The sequence below is a fragment of the Prunus avium genome, chromosome 5, assembly GCF_965620075.1.
Source record: "Prunus avium chromosome 5, drPruAviu1.hap1.1, whole genome shotgun sequence".
Lineage (NCBI taxonomy): Eukaryota > Viridiplantae > Streptophyta > Magnoliopsida > Rosales > Rosaceae > Prunus > Prunus avium.
Genome location: NC_142288.1, coordinates 23387899 through 23408273, shown reverse-complemented (window position 1 = coordinate 23408273; position 20375 = coordinate 23387899). Strand labels below are relative to the sequence as shown.

The 20375-nt window shown below is 37.0% G+C and overlaps 3 protein-coding genes and 1 non-coding gene across 6 annotated transcripts; 1 reads left to right on the top strand and 3 right to left on the bottom strand.

Annotated features, from left to right (window-relative positions):
* Positions 1–1520: 1520 nt before the first annotated feature.
* LOC110771751 (putative E3 ubiquitin-protein ligase RHA4A) lies at positions 1521–3819 on the top strand. The gene is made up of 3 exons (XM_021976105.2): positions 1521–1877; positions 2086–2171; positions 3009–3819. Exons 1-3 carry the CDS (start codon positions 1635–1637, stop codon positions 3457–3459), a joined length of 780 nt encoding a protein of 259 aa, XP_021831797.2. The 5' UTR covers positions 1521–1634; the 3' UTR covers positions 3460–3819.
* A 63-nt stretch (positions 3820–3882) lies between these two features.
* LOC110771750 (cellulose synthase-like protein G3) lies at positions 3883–7193 on the bottom strand. Of its 2 annotated transcripts, XM_021976103.2 has the most exons (6): positions 6519–7192; positions 6272–6421; positions 5990–6115; positions 5439–5882; positions 4773–5120; positions 3883–4632 (listed from the first exon to the last, which is right to left on the bottom strand). In XM_021976103.2, exons 1-6 carry the CDS (start codon positions 7107–7109, stop codon positions 4057–4059), a joined length of 2235 nt encoding a protein of 744 aa, XP_021831795.2. In that variant the 5' UTR covers positions 7110–7192; the 3' UTR covers positions 3883–4056. The 2 variants fall into 2 exon arrangements, with proteins under 2 accessions (XP_021831795.2, XP_021831796.2); XM_021976104.2 differs by lacking the exon at positions 5439–5882 and having other exon boundaries at positions 6519–7193.
* On the bottom strand, positions 3893–3974 carry TRNAS-UGA (transfer RNA serine (anticodon UGA)). Its single transcript has one exon. It is a non-coding gene; the product is annotated as a tRNA-Ser (tRNA).
* A 1703-nt stretch (positions 7194–8896) lies between the features above and the next one.
* LOC110771754 (cellulose synthase-like protein G3) lies at positions 8897–12893 on the bottom strand. 2 transcript variants are annotated; one of them, XM_088253324.1, is made up of 6 exons: positions 12139–12893; positions 11409–11558; positions 10936–11061; positions 10368–10811; positions 10091–10267; positions 8897–9704 (listed from the first exon to the last, which is right to left on the bottom strand). In XM_088253324.1, exons 1-6 carry the CDS (start codon positions 12727–12729, stop codon positions 9156–9158), a joined length of 2037 nt encoding a protein of 678 aa, XP_088109450.1. In that variant the 5' UTR covers positions 12730–12893; the 3' UTR covers positions 8897–9155. The 2 variants fall into 2 exon arrangements, with proteins under 2 accessions (XP_088109450.1, XP_021831798.1); XM_021976106.2 differs by having other exon boundaries at positions 9920–10267; positions 12139–12890.
* Positions 12894–20375: the final 7482 nt, after the last annotated feature.

Here is a 20375-nt window from a genome sequence, read left to right as displayed (position 1 = left end):
TCACTTTAGTATGATCTGACTTGATAAATTCTTAGGTTCGACATTGGAGATGCCATGCTTTAGTATGATCTCACTTGGTAAATTCTTATGTATGGTGATACTATATGTTGCTCAATCTCGTGTTTATATAATGATGAAAAGCTCACAGCACCAACCTCACTTTACTCTAGTGCATGAAAGAAATAATTCTTCTTTTTTCTTTCTTAGCTAGCTAGTCATGAGATAAAGGTCTAAAACAACTTGAAAGGGAAACAATTCTTCCTTTGATCATTAACAAGAATAAGTTCTTTGCTTATATGATATAAAAACAAAAGCTTAACTGGCCCCAGTATAACCCCTTCATCTGTGCCACAGTGTATCCCTTTAAACGCTAGTTAGATATAGACCAAGATTAAGGGATAGCAACTCAAGTAGTTAAGAGCAATTATTTTTGGCACCCGAGGTTCTGCGTTCGAATCCCCCCTCAATATCGCTCGTATACAAAGTATATAGAAAAATTAGGCTGATATGTATTAATATGCCAACAACTTGATGTTCATTGGTGAACATGCAGGCCTAATTATATATAATTGTAGGCTCAGTTACTCATGATGTACCAAAAATATATTTAAGGTAGAAAAGTGTCAATTAATTAGTTGAAGTTGAGACAAACCATACCTTGCTAACAGCCTAACTCCATACATACCTGTATTATGGCTTTATAGGTTTGTTAGGTCATCGACCTGCCAACCATGGATGATCAGATCGATCAACAACAGCTCAAGTAAGACCAATGCGACCTTTCTTGACCTAACCGTAATTTTCTTCTATTTTTTTAATTGAATTCAACCTTTTAATATATCATAATTAGCATTAAGGAGAAATCTGGGCCTCAGTGCTTCATGTTTTAGCTAGTGATAGACATGGGTGTCCCATCATTGAAATTACTTTCTTTTTTTTTGTCGAACCATCATTGAAATTACTGGAAATAAGGAATATAATACCATCATGTTCATGGCATCATGTAAATTTGATCTCAAAAGCTTACTGCTATGGATTTTTTTATTTCTTTGATAAGATGATGGTTCCTATTATATATTAACAAAGGTATATTGTGTCCTTTCCCCAATCTAAAAGCAATCATTGTGTACCTTGCCCTTGTGTGTGTTCTCAGTTCTCTTTCAACCCAAAAAGAAAGAATACAAACTTAAAAAATTTTAAAAAAAACTCATGTTCCTTCTATCCAGCACTGTAAGTAGATCATAGTTACCTCTAAAACCTTGAGTTACTGAGTCATGGAAACTCAGATCTTTTCTTTTCGGTTACATTAAAACGAATCAAACCTTGAGTTACACGTTTCAATTTTTATCAGTAGTTTAAAACATTGACTATCGGTAAGATAACATGTTAAATTGTCGGACGAAATAGAATTACTATACACATATTTAATACTTTAAATATATAAAGCGAAATAAAATCTCTCAGCACTTTTTTGGTATGAAAATGATCTATACTCTCATCGTACCTGAACCAATCCCACCCAAGCTCTCTCCATAAATACACTCAACAAGCCTTTTCTACTTTCCCACACATATCTTCACCTAACAGGAAAACTAATCTCCCACTTTCAGAAGCTAGCTCAGCTAGGGTGAGAGATGAGTAGTCTTCCTCAAACTCCAGCCAGTTCTACCAATTCTCACCTTTATCCTCAAGCTCTCCAACTTAAACTTTACCAGGCCTTCATTTTCTCAATTCCTATCCTTTTCTCCATCATTCTCTTTCTCTTGTTCTACTTGTTCTACCTCAAAAGGAGAGCCTCCACTCTCTCATCTTCTCCACCAATTCTTCCCAGAAGTTATCAGGACCAATCTGCAGCTACCACCTATCATGTTTCTTCTGTAAGTCCTCTGTTTTTCTGCTACATATATTTACATGCATGCATGTTGTTCATGTTGTTCTTCAATATATACTGAGTTCCAATAGCATTGCAAATTGCAATTACAGATCATTTCAACTTAATTAATTATAGAGTTAAGATGATTATTTCACAATCCAACTTAACATGATCTAATTATTTTTCTTTTCTTTTTGCTTTATGTTGTCTAGGATTGTCCTGTGGGTTTGAAGGGGGAGCTGAAAGAGAAGCTTCAGACAATTCTATTTGATGAAGAACAGAGGAAAAAGGATGCACAGTAAGTTTAAATTACTTCTTCTACCATTGATTTGATTTTCCTCCATATTGAGTTTTTGACACCCCAAAATGAAATTGAATTGGTCTTTTTATTAGAGACACCTACCAATGCGGTCTATAACCAATCATGCCCTACAACAAGTGGCATGTGCCAAGATGGTGTCATTTCACATCTTGAAGTTGAAAAGCCAATGCACTTAGCAACCAACTTCTCAGATATATGACCACTTAAAAGAAAACCCAATAGCGCAATGACACGCGGTATAACTTTTTCACATATAATTGCATTATTGGCCGGGGATAGAAAAACAGTGTTATTCCCGTTACAAGAAAGTTTTTCTGCTTACTTAGACAAAGACGTATCCTAGTGATCAACCAATTTTATTCTTGCAACCAGTTATTGCCTAAAAAGGCTAGCATGGTAGAAGTAAGAACCTTTAATTCTCTTCCCATGTCAGTTTAGAACCTCTCATGGCAACCACTATTTTCTCAAAAGTGCTTTTGAGAGAGAGAGAGAGAGAGAGAGAGAGAGAGAGAGAGATAAGTAGTAGAATATATGACAAGACATCTTTGGAGGAGACAAAACGTGAAAAAAGTTTGAATACAATTGTGTGTGCAATCGCTTTCTAAGATTCTTCACTCAAAGTGGATAAACAACACTGAAATCTCAGCACCCATGAACAGCCTCTCATTAACTACTTCTCTATCTTTCTGGCCACTTTTTAATTTGGTGCTTTTTCTAAGTGTTTTCTCTGTCTTCTGAAATTGATCAAATTATCAAATTTCAAGTTAGGCTAAAATTGGGTTGGTTATAAGCCAAAATTTGGTTTTGTGACAGATGCTGTGTTTGCTTGGGAGATTTCGAAATGGAAGAGGAGTTGCTGCAGGTTATATCGTGCAGACACGTGTTTCATGTTGATTGCATACATCACTGGCTACACAACAACACAACTTGTCCACTTTGTAGATGCTCTGTGATCCCCATCAGTACCAAGCTTGATAGTCCTGCACTACAGGCACTACCTAGTGTGTCCAGTCCAGGACAGCACAACCCTAGCATAATAGTCTCCAACCATAGTCCTGGGATTATATTATTGGACCAACAACATCAACAACAGCATCAATTGGTCAGTAATGTTACTTCAAATGTAACAACACCAGTTGAGGGTTCGTCAAGTGAGGGTGGGGGTGCAATTTTGAGGGACTCTGGCATGTCATCTGGGCATTATACTAATGAAGATTTGAGAGAGCCAGTTGTTGTGTGTATCCAAACGCATGATTTGTCATGAGACAAATCATGTTTCCATCTCTTTCTTCACAAATAACAAGGCATGAATGAGAGAACACTCGATAGTGTTGAATGAGAGAACACTCACGTGCCGATTGACATATTCTTTTAGCAACATTTCCGAGTGAGCATTCCAGTTTTGGCGGAGCAACTAGCTAGATGAAAGACTAGTTATATTTCGAATTAGGGAATGGGAGAGAAGGTCAGCTTGTTTTTTTCTTAAACCTCAATGAAGGTGGCAGCAAATTTGTAATTGTCATAAACCTCAATCGAGAGAGTTTAGTGTAATTTGAAGTACCTTTTTTGAACTGGAAGTTCACAACATGTATTATAAATGTGATAATGGGTTCTTTTTCTTGAATGGGAAAATCACACTATTTTCTGCTCACAATTTACAATAATTCACACCCAAAAAAAAGAGGTCTAAAAATGATCGTCGACAGCAGGGTTCGAACCTGCGCGGGCGAAGCCCAACAGATTTCAAGTCTGTCTCCTTAACCACTCGGACATATCGACCACTTGTGATACACTATTAAATTCAACCTATAAATCTATAGCGCAGTGAAACGTGCAATGTTCGCTATAAAATTGTTGATTACTAAAATACACTTTTGGCAGCTGAGTTCCTTAGAGTAACATGAGCTGCCAGATAAAGAAGAAATGCTAGAAATGTTGCAACAACGCTAGTTTTTCTAGGAATTTTTCCTCCATCACTCCTAAAAATTATGGCTTCATAAATTGGTATGCAGTTCACTACGCCAAAACCAGCAATAAACATCTGCACAAACAATCCCTCCAGATTATTATTGGTGCCTCTGAAAACCTCTACATGGCCCCAAGCAAAGGCAGCTAAGTTGACAATGGCAGCCATTGTTAAGGGCACAAACAAGGGCGATGAGACACCAAACTCCATGGTCCCTTGTTCATATCTTTTTCTTTGGTCTTCGTCAAGGACTTTGCTTGTCAGATTAAACCCATGTGTGGAAATGCCTGAGTACTTGAGCAAGAACTCAATCAACCCAAACAGGTAGCTAGAGAGTCCCCTAATGATCCACATCCTTTGGTCATTCCACCACCTATAGAATGTTCCTCCGGCTAACACAAAGTCTAGCAAGTCTTGAATGTATGCTCCGAGGAAAAGATACACGTACAAGAGAAACCATGGCTCCGAAACCTGCAATGTAAACACATAAACCTTATCAAATTGAACTGAAGACATACATGTACCACATTTATTAATAGCATTATCCATATATACATGAATTTCACGTTGATGTGGTACAAATAATTTTATTAATGCTTGTATGTTATTACCTTCGGGAAGATAGTGAGTCCATTGAGGAGAGTTAGCTGGGGAAGGAAGGCATACGAGATGATTGGAATTGACCAAATGGGCCAAAATCCAGAGTGAGCATAAGCAAGGCCCATCAAAGGGCCCATGGCCCGAGTGCCAAATGTGATTGGACTGAATTTGGAGAAAGCCACCTCAAGGAGGCCTATGGCCCATCGCTTGTTTTGGTTCAGCACTTCAACAAGGTTGATTGGGATATCTCCATAAAATGCTGCCCTATCAGGATGACAAAATATTGACTTCCATCCCTCACACTGCAAACGATAGCCAGTGAAGTAATCCTCCACCAGTGAGCCATACCTTACACCTATCTGCACAATTAAAACAACATAACTGATCAATATACCACTGTTGTTGCTTCGCATGAAATTGCTCGATGTTCTTTTGATGTTGATCATGAGTATGAGGGTGTTCGACAAAATGCCTCAAAAATGCTAAGGTTAGGATAGAGAACCAAATGCAATCAGGGAAAGTGATGTTTGGGCTTCATCTTATTCGTCTTAATTATGTGCTACTAAATAATGCAACGAATACGCATTGACAGTCAAATCATGTTGAATGTTCATGTGATTAGAAAATGCGATCCCTCTAGCATTATTCTATAATAAGCAAAAGTTTAGTTGACTTACCTTCAAGCCCCAATTGGTGTTGTTCTCATAATTGCAAGCAGCAACGCAATATGCCAATTCCATAACTTCCGAAGACCAAATGTGCTTGTCCACTAAATTGTTAGGACTTAGCTGAGGGATTTCAGGAGGCAAAAAATTTGAGGGGCATCCAAAAAATGCTCTTCTAGTGAAAAAGCAGCCTGTTCCCAAATGATTTGATCCAGAGAGCCCATTCATTCCCATTGGATCAATTTGAAACAGACGCTTGTGTTCGCATGCATATATGTCGTTTTTGTTAATGCCACGAAAAAGCTGAGGAAATTGGACGTAGCCTAGCTTGGGTCGAACTTCAGGATCTAATATGTAGCATAGGGCACGACGTGCAGTTTGAGGGTCATTAGAGTGCATGTCACAATCTAGGGTCAAAATTATTGGAGCATTGGTCATGATGGCTGAAACTCGAAGCTTTGATTTATATATATATAATAATAATAAAAAAGTAAATCAGTAAAATGTGTAACATAAATTATGTTCGAAATTTCAAAATTAGTTATTTATGTAAAGAAGCTTACCAGGACATTAAGCGCACCAGCTTTGAAATGGTGGGTTGATGTCTTGCTTTTTTCTCTCGAGACATATATTAGGTTTGGCATTAAATTGCCTGTGATGTCTTTGTCTTTGTTACTCTCCAATAAAACCTGCTCACGGTTATTGACAAAATGATTTTAATGGAATGGAATTTTATTTTATTTTTTTACTTTTATACTACTGGACTAGAACCCATTGGCGAAGCGAAAAGAAATTTTTTAGTGTTGACAAAGTCAGATATGTTTGGCAATATCAATTACATTTACCTGAATGACAGTGGGGTGATCTTGGCGGGTAAATTCCTCCGTCCATTTGCTAAAAGCCTGGATTTCTTCTTCTCTGGTTATATATTCTTGGGCAACTTTACCTCTCTCAATTACATTTTTAACCCTCACTTCCATTCTTTTGTACATCACCTGTGAATATAATTACATAATCTTTTAGTCATCTATCTTACCTACCCATGTAAATTTTTAAAAAGAAAAAAGAAAATAGTATGTAACATTATTTTACCTTAATATTCTCAACTTGATCAGAAAGGTGAGAATCACGATCTATAGCAAAATAAGCTTCCGGGCTGCAATCAACTATGTTGTTGTTCCTGCAGAAAGGTAACCAATGTCTTGCAAACTTGGCAGCCTCCATGAGAGCAAAGAGAGTCAGAGACGAGCCCCCGTCATCCGAAACGTACACTGAAACTTTCTGTATCGGATAATCATAAGCCATGACAGATAAGGCCGTGTTCACAACGTTCATTGGGGGCTCTTTGTAGGGATCGGCAGTGCTTATGAACACGTCCAGTGCTGGAAATTCCGATTCTTCAACGACCCTTATGAGGTTTTCGGGGAATTCCTTGCGATAAATCGGACGCATGCGGAAAGACTGTGTGGTGGCGAACATGAAAGCAAGAATGGAGTCCGAGATGAGGAAGGTGAGGGTTATGAAGAAGGAGGTGAGGGTTGTGGAGTTGAGGAGAGAGAGTGCATGGTGAGAAAGTAGGGCTAAGGTGGCACACCCGTAAAGCACCGCGAAGATGCGGTTTGCGGTGGTTCGGCGAGAGGGCTTGTGAGTGTGAAGTGGGAGACCATGGGTGTTGGAGGACATGGTGTAACATTTGAAATTCTAACGAATCATTTGGATTAAAAGTTAAGTTATAGAATGAATGTCGCAGTAACTATGAATCATGTGGAAAACGACCTCCAATATAAGTAATGGAAAAGGGACAAGATGTACCAACTACCAGTCGTACCCATAGAAACTGGTGGATCAATAATTGTTAAGATGAGTGCCGTTAGGTCAAGATCCACACTCAAAATTCATCGTTAAAAAAATTCTTTTATATATATATGTCAAAACCAGAGAGTAGTTTATACTTAATTTGCGAGATCCTTTTTTTCACTGAAAAAAAATTACACCCAAGAAAGAATATTTGGGTTGATGATTGATGAAGGATATACAAATACTAGTCAATGCTGACAATATAAAATAGAAAGGAGAAAGAAAATGGACGCTAGCATTCGTATGACTGATCTGATTATTTTACTTTTTTATTTTGTCTGAGTATATGACTGATCTCTTTGACTGTGAATAAATTCTGCATAAGATAAGATATATATATATATATATATATATATATATATATATATATATATATATATATATATATAAGTATTATCCTCTATTCAAAAGAATATAGAAAACAAAAAAACAAAAAAAGATAACTTGTCTACGCAAACAACTTCGCCATATAGCATTTCACTATAACCCCTTTGGACTTTAATAATGTTTTAATGTTGTAAAATTAACGTTATATGCGGAATATTGAGTTGGAAGTAAAGTAAATGAGATATAAAATTTAATGAGGTTTAGCCATGCTTACGTCCTCGAAGAACAGCAACAATAACTTTTCCACTGTGTAAAATAATAGGGCTACAACTTTAGTGTTTACAATCTTTATGGCTCATTGATTTTTCTCTATGCTCTCTTTTCTCTCATCTCACTCTCTTTTCTTCCTTCCTTCCTTTCTCTCTGCTTGGGCTCTCATTTCCTTCTCTATTAGTTGTTGTGCTCTCTTTTTTTTTTTTTTCTGGAGAGGTGCATTATATACTGACGGAGGTGTCTATTTATAAGCTAAAATATTGGTTGTTCACTCACAAGCCTTTGGCTTCACGTGAATGTTGGTAGATAAGAAGCTTCATCATCTTTCTTCAATCAATTTGTTAGTGGGCTTTATTATTTTGGGCTCCATTCTTAACTTTACAACACTCCCCTTTGAAGACCACAAATAATATGTCGGTTACCTCATTAAAATCTTGCTTGGAAAAAACTCTGTGAGGTAGAAAATTAGTGGAAGAGGAAGAAGAGTACATCAATCAATGTAGCATACTTCTGGATGCTCCCTCTGATATCTTCATGACTATCTTTTTAGAGGAAAATCTTTCGGAGTGAGTGGCCATCATATATTCCTTAGTTGGGTAAGTAAATATATTTCCAGTGAGCGATCTCTATGTAAACCATAAAAAAATTCAGAGTCCGCGTATCCAACAAAACCTAAGCTATTTATAAGTTCGCTTGAAAAGAACATGCCTGTATGTGGTGTGATGCGGAGATAGCATCAAATATGTATCACATCATTCCAAAATGATGGTGATGTAGCTGAGCTTTACGTGGAAAATACAATGTCCGTTCTAGTATATTTCCGGAAAATTATTTAAGTGCCCAACAGATAATCCACATAAATATACTTCAATACTTTCTTAGCATAAGCAAGAATCTCATTGACATAATGTTCGATCTTGAGGCTAAGACAAATATTTCTTGAACTCTTCAAGAGTTTTAAACAAGTATAACTCTTCAGGAGTTTTGATCAATTATCAAGAGGAGTTGTAATATGTTGCAACCATATCTCTCATAGGACAGTAGAACATTTCTTCTCTTAGAAAACAAAACAATGGTCCACAGCTTTGTCGTCAAGCTTTTGGGATCTCCCATAGGGACTCCAAAGTCATTATAAAATTGTAGGGCTCCAACAACGTTTTATTCGAAATCGTTTTCTCTAAACATAAGCTAAAATACAATTTATCCAATTCTAAATAAATCTAAGAATTAATGGTTTTTAAGGCTAAAATTTATTAAGACAGTTTTTGGGGTTCAGTTCCTAAGAGTAACATAAGCTGCTGCATAAAGAGCAAATGCTATAAATGATGAAACTAAAGTAATTTTTGTAGGAATTTTTCCTTTATCACTCCTAATTATGCCTTCATAAATTGGTATGCAATTTACTATCCCAAACCCAGCTATGAGCATCTGCATCAACAGTCCCTCCAGGCCATTGCTGCCTCTGAAAACCTCTACATGCCCCCAAGCAAAGGCAGCCAAGTTGACAATGGCAGCAGTTGTTAGGGGCACAAACAAGGGTGATGGGACTCCAAACTCCATACTTCCTTGTTCGTACCTTTTGCTTTGGTCCTCGTCAAGGACTTTGCTTGTCACATTGAACCCAAGTGTGGCAATGCCAAAGGACTTGAAGAAGAACTCAGTGGCTCCAAACAAGAAGCTTGAGAGTCCCCTAATCAGCCACATCCTTTGGTCACTCCACCACTTTTGGAATGTTACTCCAGTTGAGTAAAAATCTAGAAGATCTTCACCGTAGGCTCCGAGGAAAACAAACACATATAAGAGAAACCACGGCTCTGAAACCTGCAATAAGTACTTCAATCTTAGTGCACATCTTTTCCGACCCTTGTGTATTTAGATTACTACATTAGACACTTATGAGATGTTGTCAGAATGTTAATAAGAATCTTAATTAGGTTAAATTAACATTCTAACATTGTGACATCATATATCAAACTGTCGAATTATAGAAATTAAATTACCCATTATTTAGAAAGTGAAATTGTGAAAAGGGTTACCGTTGGAAATATAGTGAGTCCATTGAAAAGAGCTAATTGGGGTAGGAGGGCATATGTGATGATTGGAATTGACCAAAGGAACCAAAATGCATACTGACAATAAGCAAGGCCCATGAGCGGGCCAATGGCTTTTATGCCAAATGTAATTGGGCTATACTTAGAGAAAGCCACCTCAAGGAGGCCTATGGCCCATCGCTTGGTTTGATTTAAAACATCAATAAGGTTGATTGGAGAATCCCCATAAAATGCTGGCTTATCTGGATTGCAAAATATGGACTTCCATCCCTCACACTGCAAACGATAACCAGTAAAGTAGTCCTCCACCAGCGAACCATATCTCACACCAATCTACACAATTTAAGAACTTAATTCATCAGCTTTCGAATCTAAGTGCACGATGACTTTTTTGGAGAGGAAATAACAACTCGCTCAAAAAGAAAGAGTGTACCTTTAATCCCCAATTGGAGTTTTTCTCATAGTTGCAAGCTGCAACATGGTGTGCCAATTCTAGAACCTCTGGACTCTGAATGGGCTTGTCCACCACATAGTTTGGGCCAAGTTGGGGGTTTTCGGGTGGTAAAAACTTCGATGGGCCGCCAAAGAAAGCCCTTCTTGAGAAAAAACACCCAGTTCCTACATGATTTGGCCCTAAAACCCCATCCATTCCCCATGGATTAATTTCAAACAAATGCCTGTTCTCAGATGCATACATGTCGCTCTTGTCGATCCCACGAAAGCGTTGAGGAAACTGCACATACCCTAGTTCAGATTGAATTTTGGGGTCTAGGAAGTAACAGAGGACACGATGAGGTGTTTGGGGATCATTGGAGAACATGTCACAGTCTAGGGTTAAGACTATTGGAGCATTGGTCATGGCGGCTGAGACTCGAAGCTTTTGTTACAACACACCATCAGATAAATATAAATTAGTTGGTCAAGAAATGAAGATGATTGATTAATTAATTGGGAATGAAATGATTATGTGAGTATAAAAAAAAAAAGGTATGGAAGCTTACAAGGGCATTAAGGGCACCAGCTTTAAAATTGTGGTGTGATGTACTGCTTTTCTCTCTAGAAAAGTATATTAGGTTTGGCATTGAATTGTCTGCAATGTCTCTGTCTTTGCTACTGTCCAAAAGAACCTGTCCACGTACATATATGCTTTGAAGTACATACATATATATATATATATAAGTTTATAGGAGTGCTCAAATGCGATGGTTGATTAGTGGATGATACTGAATTGCCAAAGGACAATATATCAAGCCATGCCCATAGCCTCATTTTCTCGGAATGCCTTGAATGATGATATAATTGAATTTTCTAGTTCTTGTTTTTTTTCTTTTACAAGATTGTTAGTGATTAGTTCCTCACAAATAGAATTTATATATGTAAAAATAGAGATAAGTTTTTTTGGTTTAAAATTCAAAGGAAGAAAGAATCAAACTCTTATCATGTGGATCGTAAGTGTGAGGATAGAAAAATATACCTGAATGATAGTGGGATGATCTTGTCGGGTAACTCCATCTGTCCATTTCCTAAAAGCTAGCCTTTCCCGTTCTCCAGTTATATATTCGTCGCCAACTTTGCCTCTTTCAATTACATTGTTTACCATCACTTTCATGCCTTGGTACATAATCTGTGCCATGATTCAGAACAAAACATAATTAATTAAGCTTAATCTGGGTTAATTAGGCCAGTCCTGAATGTGATGCGATGCGCCCATACAACTTGGTGTTGGCTGTTTGTGCCGTCATTGGCTCATGCATTATGAAGAGAATAGGGACCCAAACAAGGTGACAAATAGGTATTGCAGCCGACGTCACGTTTCTGTGTGTTTTCGTTTCTTTATAGCAAGACTCCATGTCTATTTGTTTCTTGCTTAATGCAACCTTTTGTGTTCTGAATACATGAGCAATTTTGGTAGGGCTTTTCTAAAGATTAAGAAGGTCCCCTTTTCAATTTGAGCACAAATATAAACTCCTTTTTATGTAATACCCTAATTACGGTGTAACTAAGAAAAGTCATAACAATTAGTATTCACAGTCTAATAACATAAGTATTATATGATGTTCTCTTATCACAAGATATAATCCGTCACTATACTTATTTATGTGACAATATAAACCTGATAAGAGGATATTAATACTATACATATTGATTTAGCTAAATATATTTATAGTTAATAATTAAGCAACATTGAAATATGATACTATTACCTTGATCTTGTCAGCTTCAGGTAACCGAGAATGATCCGTTTCAAAGTAAGCTTCAGGGCAGCGTTCCACTATGTTGTTCTCTCTGCAGAAAGGTAGCCAGTGTCTTGCAAACTTGGCGGCCTCCATGAAAGCAAAGAGAGTGAGAGCCGAGCCCCCATCATCCGAAACATACACCGAAACCTTATCGGTCGGATAATCATAAGCCATGACCGATAAGGCGGTGTTTACCACGTTCATTGGTGGCTCTTTGAATGGATCAGCAGTGCATATGAACACGTCCAGCGCTGGGAAATCCGATTCTTTGACAACCCTTTTCAGGTTTTCGGGGAATTCTTTACGATAAATCGGTGTCATACGAGAAGCTTGTGCGGTACTGTACATGAAAGCCAGAATAGAGTCGGAGATGAGGAAGGTGAGGGTGATAAGGAAAGAGGTGAGGGATGTGGAGTGGAGGAGAGAGAGTGCATGGCGGTAGAGAAGGGCTAGGATGGCACACGAGTGAACCACCGCAAACACGCGGTTCGCGGTGGTTCGACGGGAGCGCTTGTGGGTGTGTAGTGGAAGGTCATTATGGGTGGTGGTGGTGGACATGATGGTGCAAGAGTGGAAATTTTTTGAGTCTGAGTCTCCCTTCTTGTACTTCTGCTATTTCATAGGCAGGGCATGAGGTTTAGAGGTTCTTATAAGTGTTTCTCATGCCACAGGCCCCAACACCTTTCGTACGTTGTGATGCATTTCTATCAACCATCAATCATTTTAAATATTTATTAGACACCGAAAATACTAATACAAATCATAATTGTGAACACTAATACCCATGCTCATTGAATATTTATTTTAGTAGTGAATTTTGATTATTATTTTAATAAAAATCAGGCCATGAATGAAACAAATCATGTTCTACCAGTCAATGACAGAGTGATCTGGTTGACTGTTAGAATTTGTGCACAGAAATAATTGAAGATAACATTATCAAATGGAGCTGAGGCCAAGAATTGAAAAATAATGTGCGTTGGAAAATGGAAAGTAGCAACCTCGCAAATTCCATATTTGGCGTTTTAAATTAATAATACTGGATGCTGGCGTGGTGTGGTGGTACGACACTAGTCAAGCACACATGGCTGACTTTCTGATCAGCAATCAGACAAATAAGACAAATCTTATCAGTAAAAGTTAAACGAAATTATTAAAAAGAAAAGTTCTTGCCTCCCAGAAAGATAATAGTACATATAGTATTTTTTTTTGTCTTTCTTTTAATTCAATTTTGTGAAGAAAAAAAAAACTGATTTTGTTGAGGTCGTGTGGTTATTGAGTGTTTATATCTTCTTGGTATGAAATTTTCATAAGAATGAGATCCATGTAAACGGCTTAAAGATTTTCGGAAGTTTGAATTTTATTATAAAAAGATGTATATATGTTGCAAACGGCTTATAGATCAAGTGACTAGGAGGATCGGCATCTGCCACCGAGGTCCTGTGTTAAATTTTCCAGCATTCTAAGAGAGTAGTTGATATGTCTACGGCTAGTTTTGGTCGCAGTCACACTCCCACTTGGCCCTGGGCCTGACTCAATTATTTTGACAAGGGTGATGGTGGTGGGCAGGGCCAACGACGATATGACAATGTCCTTGTTTTCATGGGCCAGTATAGCAAGAGGATATGTCTTTCTCAAACATATGAGAATTTATTTATGTTAGAGCATCCACAATGAGTTTCCTAAATTACCTCCTTAAATAAATTTTAGAGAGGATTTGAAAAAAAAAAACTCCAATCATACTCCTTAACCACCTCCTAAAATAGGGAGACCCCTAGGAGCTCCTAAATTTGAGTAGAGAAAAAAACTTCCTAATGGCTCCTTATAATTTAATGCTGCTTTATTTTATAAGTATTTTAAATCTTTAATTAATGCTAATTATTTTTTATATTATTTTTATAGAGATTGACCAATTAAAAAAGAGTTATAGCATTTATGAGTCCCAAAATTAGAGAGTATGATTGGAGTTAAAATTAGAGAGTATGATTTTGTATGTTTTTACATAAATTTTAACTACAAAATAGAGAGAATGGTTGTAGATACTCTTATGTTCTAACTACTAGCTAGTCTTATAATCCTTCCCTAATCAAACACCTACTCTCTCTCTCTCTCTCAATAAGTTTATTGTTTTTAATGTAGAGGTTTCTCATTAGTTGAATTCATTTTTTCGGGTTCACTTTGATGTAACTGGCTTTCATCTTCTATTTAATGAACTCGATAATGACAACAACAAAAAAAGAAGAAAGAAAGACGCAATGACTGGGTGGAGGAGATTGGTAGAAAACTTAGCAGTGGGAAAGACGAGAGTGTCAAAGAGAGAGCGCATGCAGCTCCCTAAACCTAACGGCAAGGCCAACCGACAAGAACCAATGAATGCAACTTGCAAGGTCTCTTTTATGATGCTGAGCTTTCTTTTTCTTTTTTTGTCAAAGACGATGCCGACCTTATATGGATGAAAGACAGGCTTTCTTCCAAATTAGTAAAACAAAACGGTGGTCCACTGGTACTACTGACACTACCAACAAAACCTGCTCACGGTTATTGGCAAAATGATTTTAATGGAATGGAATTTTATTTTATTTTTTTCCTTTTATACTACTGGATTAGAACCCGTTGACGAAATGAATTTTTTTAGTGTTGACAAAGTTAGATGTGTTTAGCAATACCAATAACATTTACTTGAATGACAGTGGGGTGATCTTGGCTGGTAAATTCCTCCGTCCATTTGCTAAAAGCCTGGATTTCTTCTTCTCTGGTTATATATTCTTGGGCAACTTTACCTCTCTCAATTACATTTGTAACCCTTGCTTTCATTCTTTTGTACATCACCTGTGAATATAAATACATAATCTTTTAGTCGTATATCTTACCCACCCATGTAAATTTTCAAAAAGAAAAAAGAAAATAGTATGTAACATTATTTTACCTTAATATTCTCAACTTGATCAGAAAGGTGAGAATCACGATCTATAGCAAAATAAGCTTCCGGGCTGCAATCAACTATATGTTGTTGTTGTAAGATAGTTTACTATCTTAAACTCGCATAAAGTGGTCTTCTAATCATTATCAAATTGCAAGAACTCCAGATTAATCAAGGACTTAAAACGACTCATCTAGCAAACTTTGTATCAGTGTTTTAATTGGATTACAAGGCTAAAGGGGTTTCTAGTTCTGTTAGAATTGGGATTCATTGTTCTATTGCAATAAGGAGGCTGCCAAGCAAGGCTGAGATGAAGGTGTTCGTGGAAAATGGAGAAAGAGTCAAGGTGGAATACATTGGTTTAGCTAAGATTAAATTGGAGTCTGGTTTTATTTTGGAGTTAGTAGATGTAGTTTATATTCCTTCTATGAAAAGGAATCTTATTTCAGTTAGTAAGCTTGTAAAATCAAACTTACATTTTGAGTTTGATGAGTCTGGATTCTCCATTTTAGGAAATAAAGTTATGATTGGTAATGGTTTTCTAGATGATGGCATGTTTCGTTTGAATTGCAAGAAACCAAATCCAAGCAATACTAATCTAAGCATCAATGTGATAAGCACTAAACGAAAAGCAGATAAAGAAGAATCGTATAGACTTTGGCACAAGAGACTAGGACATGTCTCGAATGAAAGAATGAGCCTGCTAAACAAAGAAAATTTGTTGCCACCACTTAACCACCATGACAAAGACAACGTTTGCATTAAATGTGTTAAAGGAAAGTTAACGAATTTGAGGAAAAAAGGTGCTACAAGAAGTGAGAAACTGCTGGAAATTATACATACTGACATATGTGGTCCTTTTCCCACTCAAACACATGATGGTTTTAAGTATTTCATAACTTTCACAGATGACTTCTCAAGGTATGGTTATGTATACTTAATATCTGAAAAATCCAACGCATTAGACATGTTTAAAGTCTACAAAGCAGAGGTAGAAAACAGCTGGATTCGAAAATAAAAGTGGTAAGGTCAGACAGAGGAGGTGAGTTTTATGGCAGATTTGATGTGAAAGGAAGAAATCTTGGACCTTTTGCCAAGTTTTTACAAGAAGAAGGAATTGTGGCTCAATATACTAATCCATGTACACCACAACAAAATAGAGTGGCAGATAGACGAAATAGAACATTGATCGAAATGATAAGAAGCTTAATGTGCTGTTCTAAACTTCCAAAATTTCTCTGGGGAGAGGCCTTGAAAACAGCAAACTATTTGCTGAATAGAATTCCTACGAAAAGTGTTAACAAAATTCCTTATGAGATATGGTGCAACAGAAAACCAAGTCTCTCACATCTCAAAATATAGGGAAGCAAAGCAGAAGCAAAGGTCTATAATCCATTGGAAAAGAAACTAGATTCCAAGACAGTTACTTGCTACTTCGTGGGATATCCAGATAGAACAAAAGGGTACAGGTTTTACTGTCCCAACAATACCACAAGGTTTATGGAAACACAAAGAGCAATTTTCATTGAGGATGAAAGTGAACAAGGCACTGATGAAAATTTTGATTTTGATGAAATTTTGGAAGGTGAGTGATTTACAGGAAAAGAAGATCTGATAAGAGAAACAACAGTCTTGCCCTTCACTGTTTCGAGTGACAAACAAGTCTCACCAGTTCATGATGAAAGAAATTTAGAAGAAAATCAAATAACTGAAGCTCAACAACTGCAGCAGAAAATATGCAGATAGATCAACAAGAACAACAACCTCACAACTCAGAATTGAGAAGGTCACAAAGAACTAAGAGACCTGCTCTATCAAATGATTATTATGTCTATCTACAAGAGTCAGAACATGACATCAACACCACAGAAGACCCTGTGTCTTTTAAACATGCTATGCAAAGTGAAAAATGTGAAAAATGGATAGAAGCAATGGAGTCTGAGCTTCAGTCGATGAGTAAAAATGGTGTATGGAAGCTTGTAACATTGCCTCAAGGATGTAAACCAATAGGATGCAAATGGGTTTACAAGACCAAAAGAAACTCAAATGGACAAATAGACAGATATAAGGCACATTTGGTGGATTACAACAAGGAGTGGATTACAATGAAACATTCTCACCTGTTTCAACTAAAGATTCTTTAAGGGTGATAATGGCATTAGTGGCACATTTTGATTTGCATCTTCATCAAATGGACGTTAAAACTGCATTTTTGAATGGAAACCTTATTGAAGAAATCTATATGAAGCAACCGGATGGTTTCATTCAAAAAGGGGAAGAAGATTTGGTTTGCAGGTTACAGAAATCAATATATGGATTAAAACAAGCTTCAAGGCAGTGGTATTTGAAGTTAGATGAAGTTGTGAAGTCTTTTCATTGATAATCCCTTAGATGAATGCATTTATCTCAAATTTCATGGAAGACATTATATTTTCATGCTCCTTTATGTTGATGATATTCTCTTAGCAAGCAGCAATTTGTCATTATTACGTGACACTAAGAGAAAGTTGTCAAACTATTTTGAGATGAGTGATTTAGGTGAAGCAAATTATGTATTGGGGATTGAAATAAGTAGAGACAGAGAAAGGGGATTACTTGGTCTATCACAGAAAGGATATATAGAAAGGATACTCAAAAGATTCAATATGGAGAACTGCACAGGTTGTGATGTTCCATTCTCAAAAAATGATAAACTGAGTTGTGAACAATCTCCTAAAACTGAGCAAGAGAAGTTGGAAATGCAGGACAAGCCCTATGCTTCACTTGTAAGAAGCTTGATGTATGCACAAGTTTGTACAAGACCAGACCTTGCTTTCTGCATAAGTGTTCTTGGAAGGTTTCAATCTAATCCTGGCCAAGCACATTGGGTAGCAGGCAAGAAGGTTTTGAGGTATTTGCAGAGAACTAACGAGTACAAACTAGTTTATCGAAGAGTTGAAGAATTAAAACTGGAAGGATATGCTGATGCAGATTTTGCTGGTTGTCTGGATACTCAAAAGTGTACATCAGGTGTTGTATTCTTATTTGCAGGAGGAGTAGTGGCATGGAAAAGTGTCAAACATCAATATATATCAATCTCAACTATGCAGGCTGAATTCTTAGTAGTTTATGAAGCTACTTCAATAGCAATGTGGCTTAAGAATTTTATGTCAGTGTTGAGAATTGTGGAATCCATACATAGACCAATCCAGCTGTGGAATGACAACAGTGCTGCAGTTTATTTTGCAAAGGGAAATAAGAGATCGTCAGGTATGAGACATCTGCAGTTAAAGTTTTTGTTGGCAAAAGAGAAGATTGTTCGGTTCATTTTTACACATGATTTTTCATGTTATTCACCCACTATTTTGAGTTAGTTCTTGACATTTTATAGCTTTTTACTTCTTTTTTGTGTTTTAATAGGTTTTACTTTGGTTTGTATGAAAATGAGCTAAAAGTGCATTATTTGATATAAATTCTGTTTTTGTTCATTTTCGTAGGTCAACTTCGTGGCCTTGGATCAGCATGTTCCGGTCCTTGGATGAGGTGATGATCTTCATAAGACTTGTTCCAATGGATGTTGACTACAACATATCCAAATTTGAGCTCCATTGGATAAGTATTGCCTATCCAACCAATCCAGCATGTTACCACAGCTCTGGAAATCCGAGTTGGCCAGTTTTCACCTCCACTTAGTGTGATCTTACTTCTACTTGTTACCATGCCTTTCGTAACAATATTTTACTTTAGTTAAGTGGAATTTTCTGAGAGTATATTTGTGAGGACAAAACTTCATCATGAGAGGAGACAAGAAAACAAAGGCAAAAGTGTGCCATGATGAAAAGGAGGAGAGAGAGGAGCATAGAGAGGAATCAATTGACTTTGGGGCAGCAGCTAGGCAACGGATCATTCATTCAGTTTTTATTACAATTTGCAGAGACTTTCTAAAAGCTGGGAGCTAGAGAGCTAGAGGAGGAAGACAAAGTCATCCAAGCAAGAAGTGGAAGAGATTTCCACCATTGAAGACCTTGAGCTTCCACCTTCACAAAAGCTGTAACTTCTTTCTAGTTTTATTTCGAATTTGTGTTTGAAATGATTATGAGGAACTAAACTCCATAGCTAGGGCTTAGGTTGAAGCCCTAAACATGAATACCTTATTGTTTTGATGCTTGAGTGTATGAATTTCTAGATATTGTTGATGAATTCCAATTCACCAAATTAATCTATCCTTGATGTATGTTCTTCTTTGATTGATCACCTTTGAAAGCATGCTTCTTGAGATTGTTGGGATTATGTGTATCCTCATGTTATCCTAAGCAATAAATGGATGAAGTAAGAATCATCCATGTGAATTGGTTTCTTGAATACCTAATGTAAACATCATGCTATTAGGATTCTTGTGATGTTCATATTCTCTTTGAACTTAATGGGTTCTCCTTGTAATTGAATCGAAGTACGAACCATACCTAGGTTCGGTTATGAGGAGGGCACAAGTATTGTAGCACGAACCATGCACTTTACGTATATTAGAGAGAATCAATGCGTCTTGAGCCACGACCCATGGTCTTGATTGCGAACATCTTCATCAACACGTTTAGAGTTCATCACTTGAGTATTCATGAACTTGGGTAGAATTGTTTAGGGTGGATTCCGAAACCCTAGTGTTTGTTACATTTTGATTTCACATCTTGATAATTCATCTCTTCCATTCTCATTTAAATTCGAAGTCCATTTACTTACATGCAATAGAAATAGATCACTTGAACTAAATCAAAACCCCCCCCCAATGTGTGTGTGAGTTGCGTGTTTGACACGTTACGTGTCTTTGTTACTGAATTTTATTTCTTTCTGTAATTATTTTGGACTTTTGGTCCGCTTTGTGTTCTTCCATTTTCTGTGCTGAATCCAACCGTATAAAGAACGTGAATTTTGGACGTACGGTTGGAAAGTTATAGGCAAAACACTGGACAGAGGTCGAAACTGAAAAACAGAGAAAACGAATCTGCCCAAAAACGACCGGTCGCTTTTACCTGACGACCGGTCGCTTTTCAAGTCAAATTTTGAGTTTCGAATCTGCCCAAAAACGACCGGTCGCTTTTACCTGACGACCGGTCGCTTTAGCACTGTTCATAGGTGATAAATGGGTGATAAAAGGGTGATAGAAAATGCTGTTTGTGTTTTTGTTTAGTTTTCTTGTGTTGTTTCATTTCTTTTACACTTCTTTACTCATTTTTAGTTTCCATTTTGCATTTGTGCATTTGTGGTGTGTCAATTAAGTGTTCTTTACGTACTCAAATTAGAACTTATA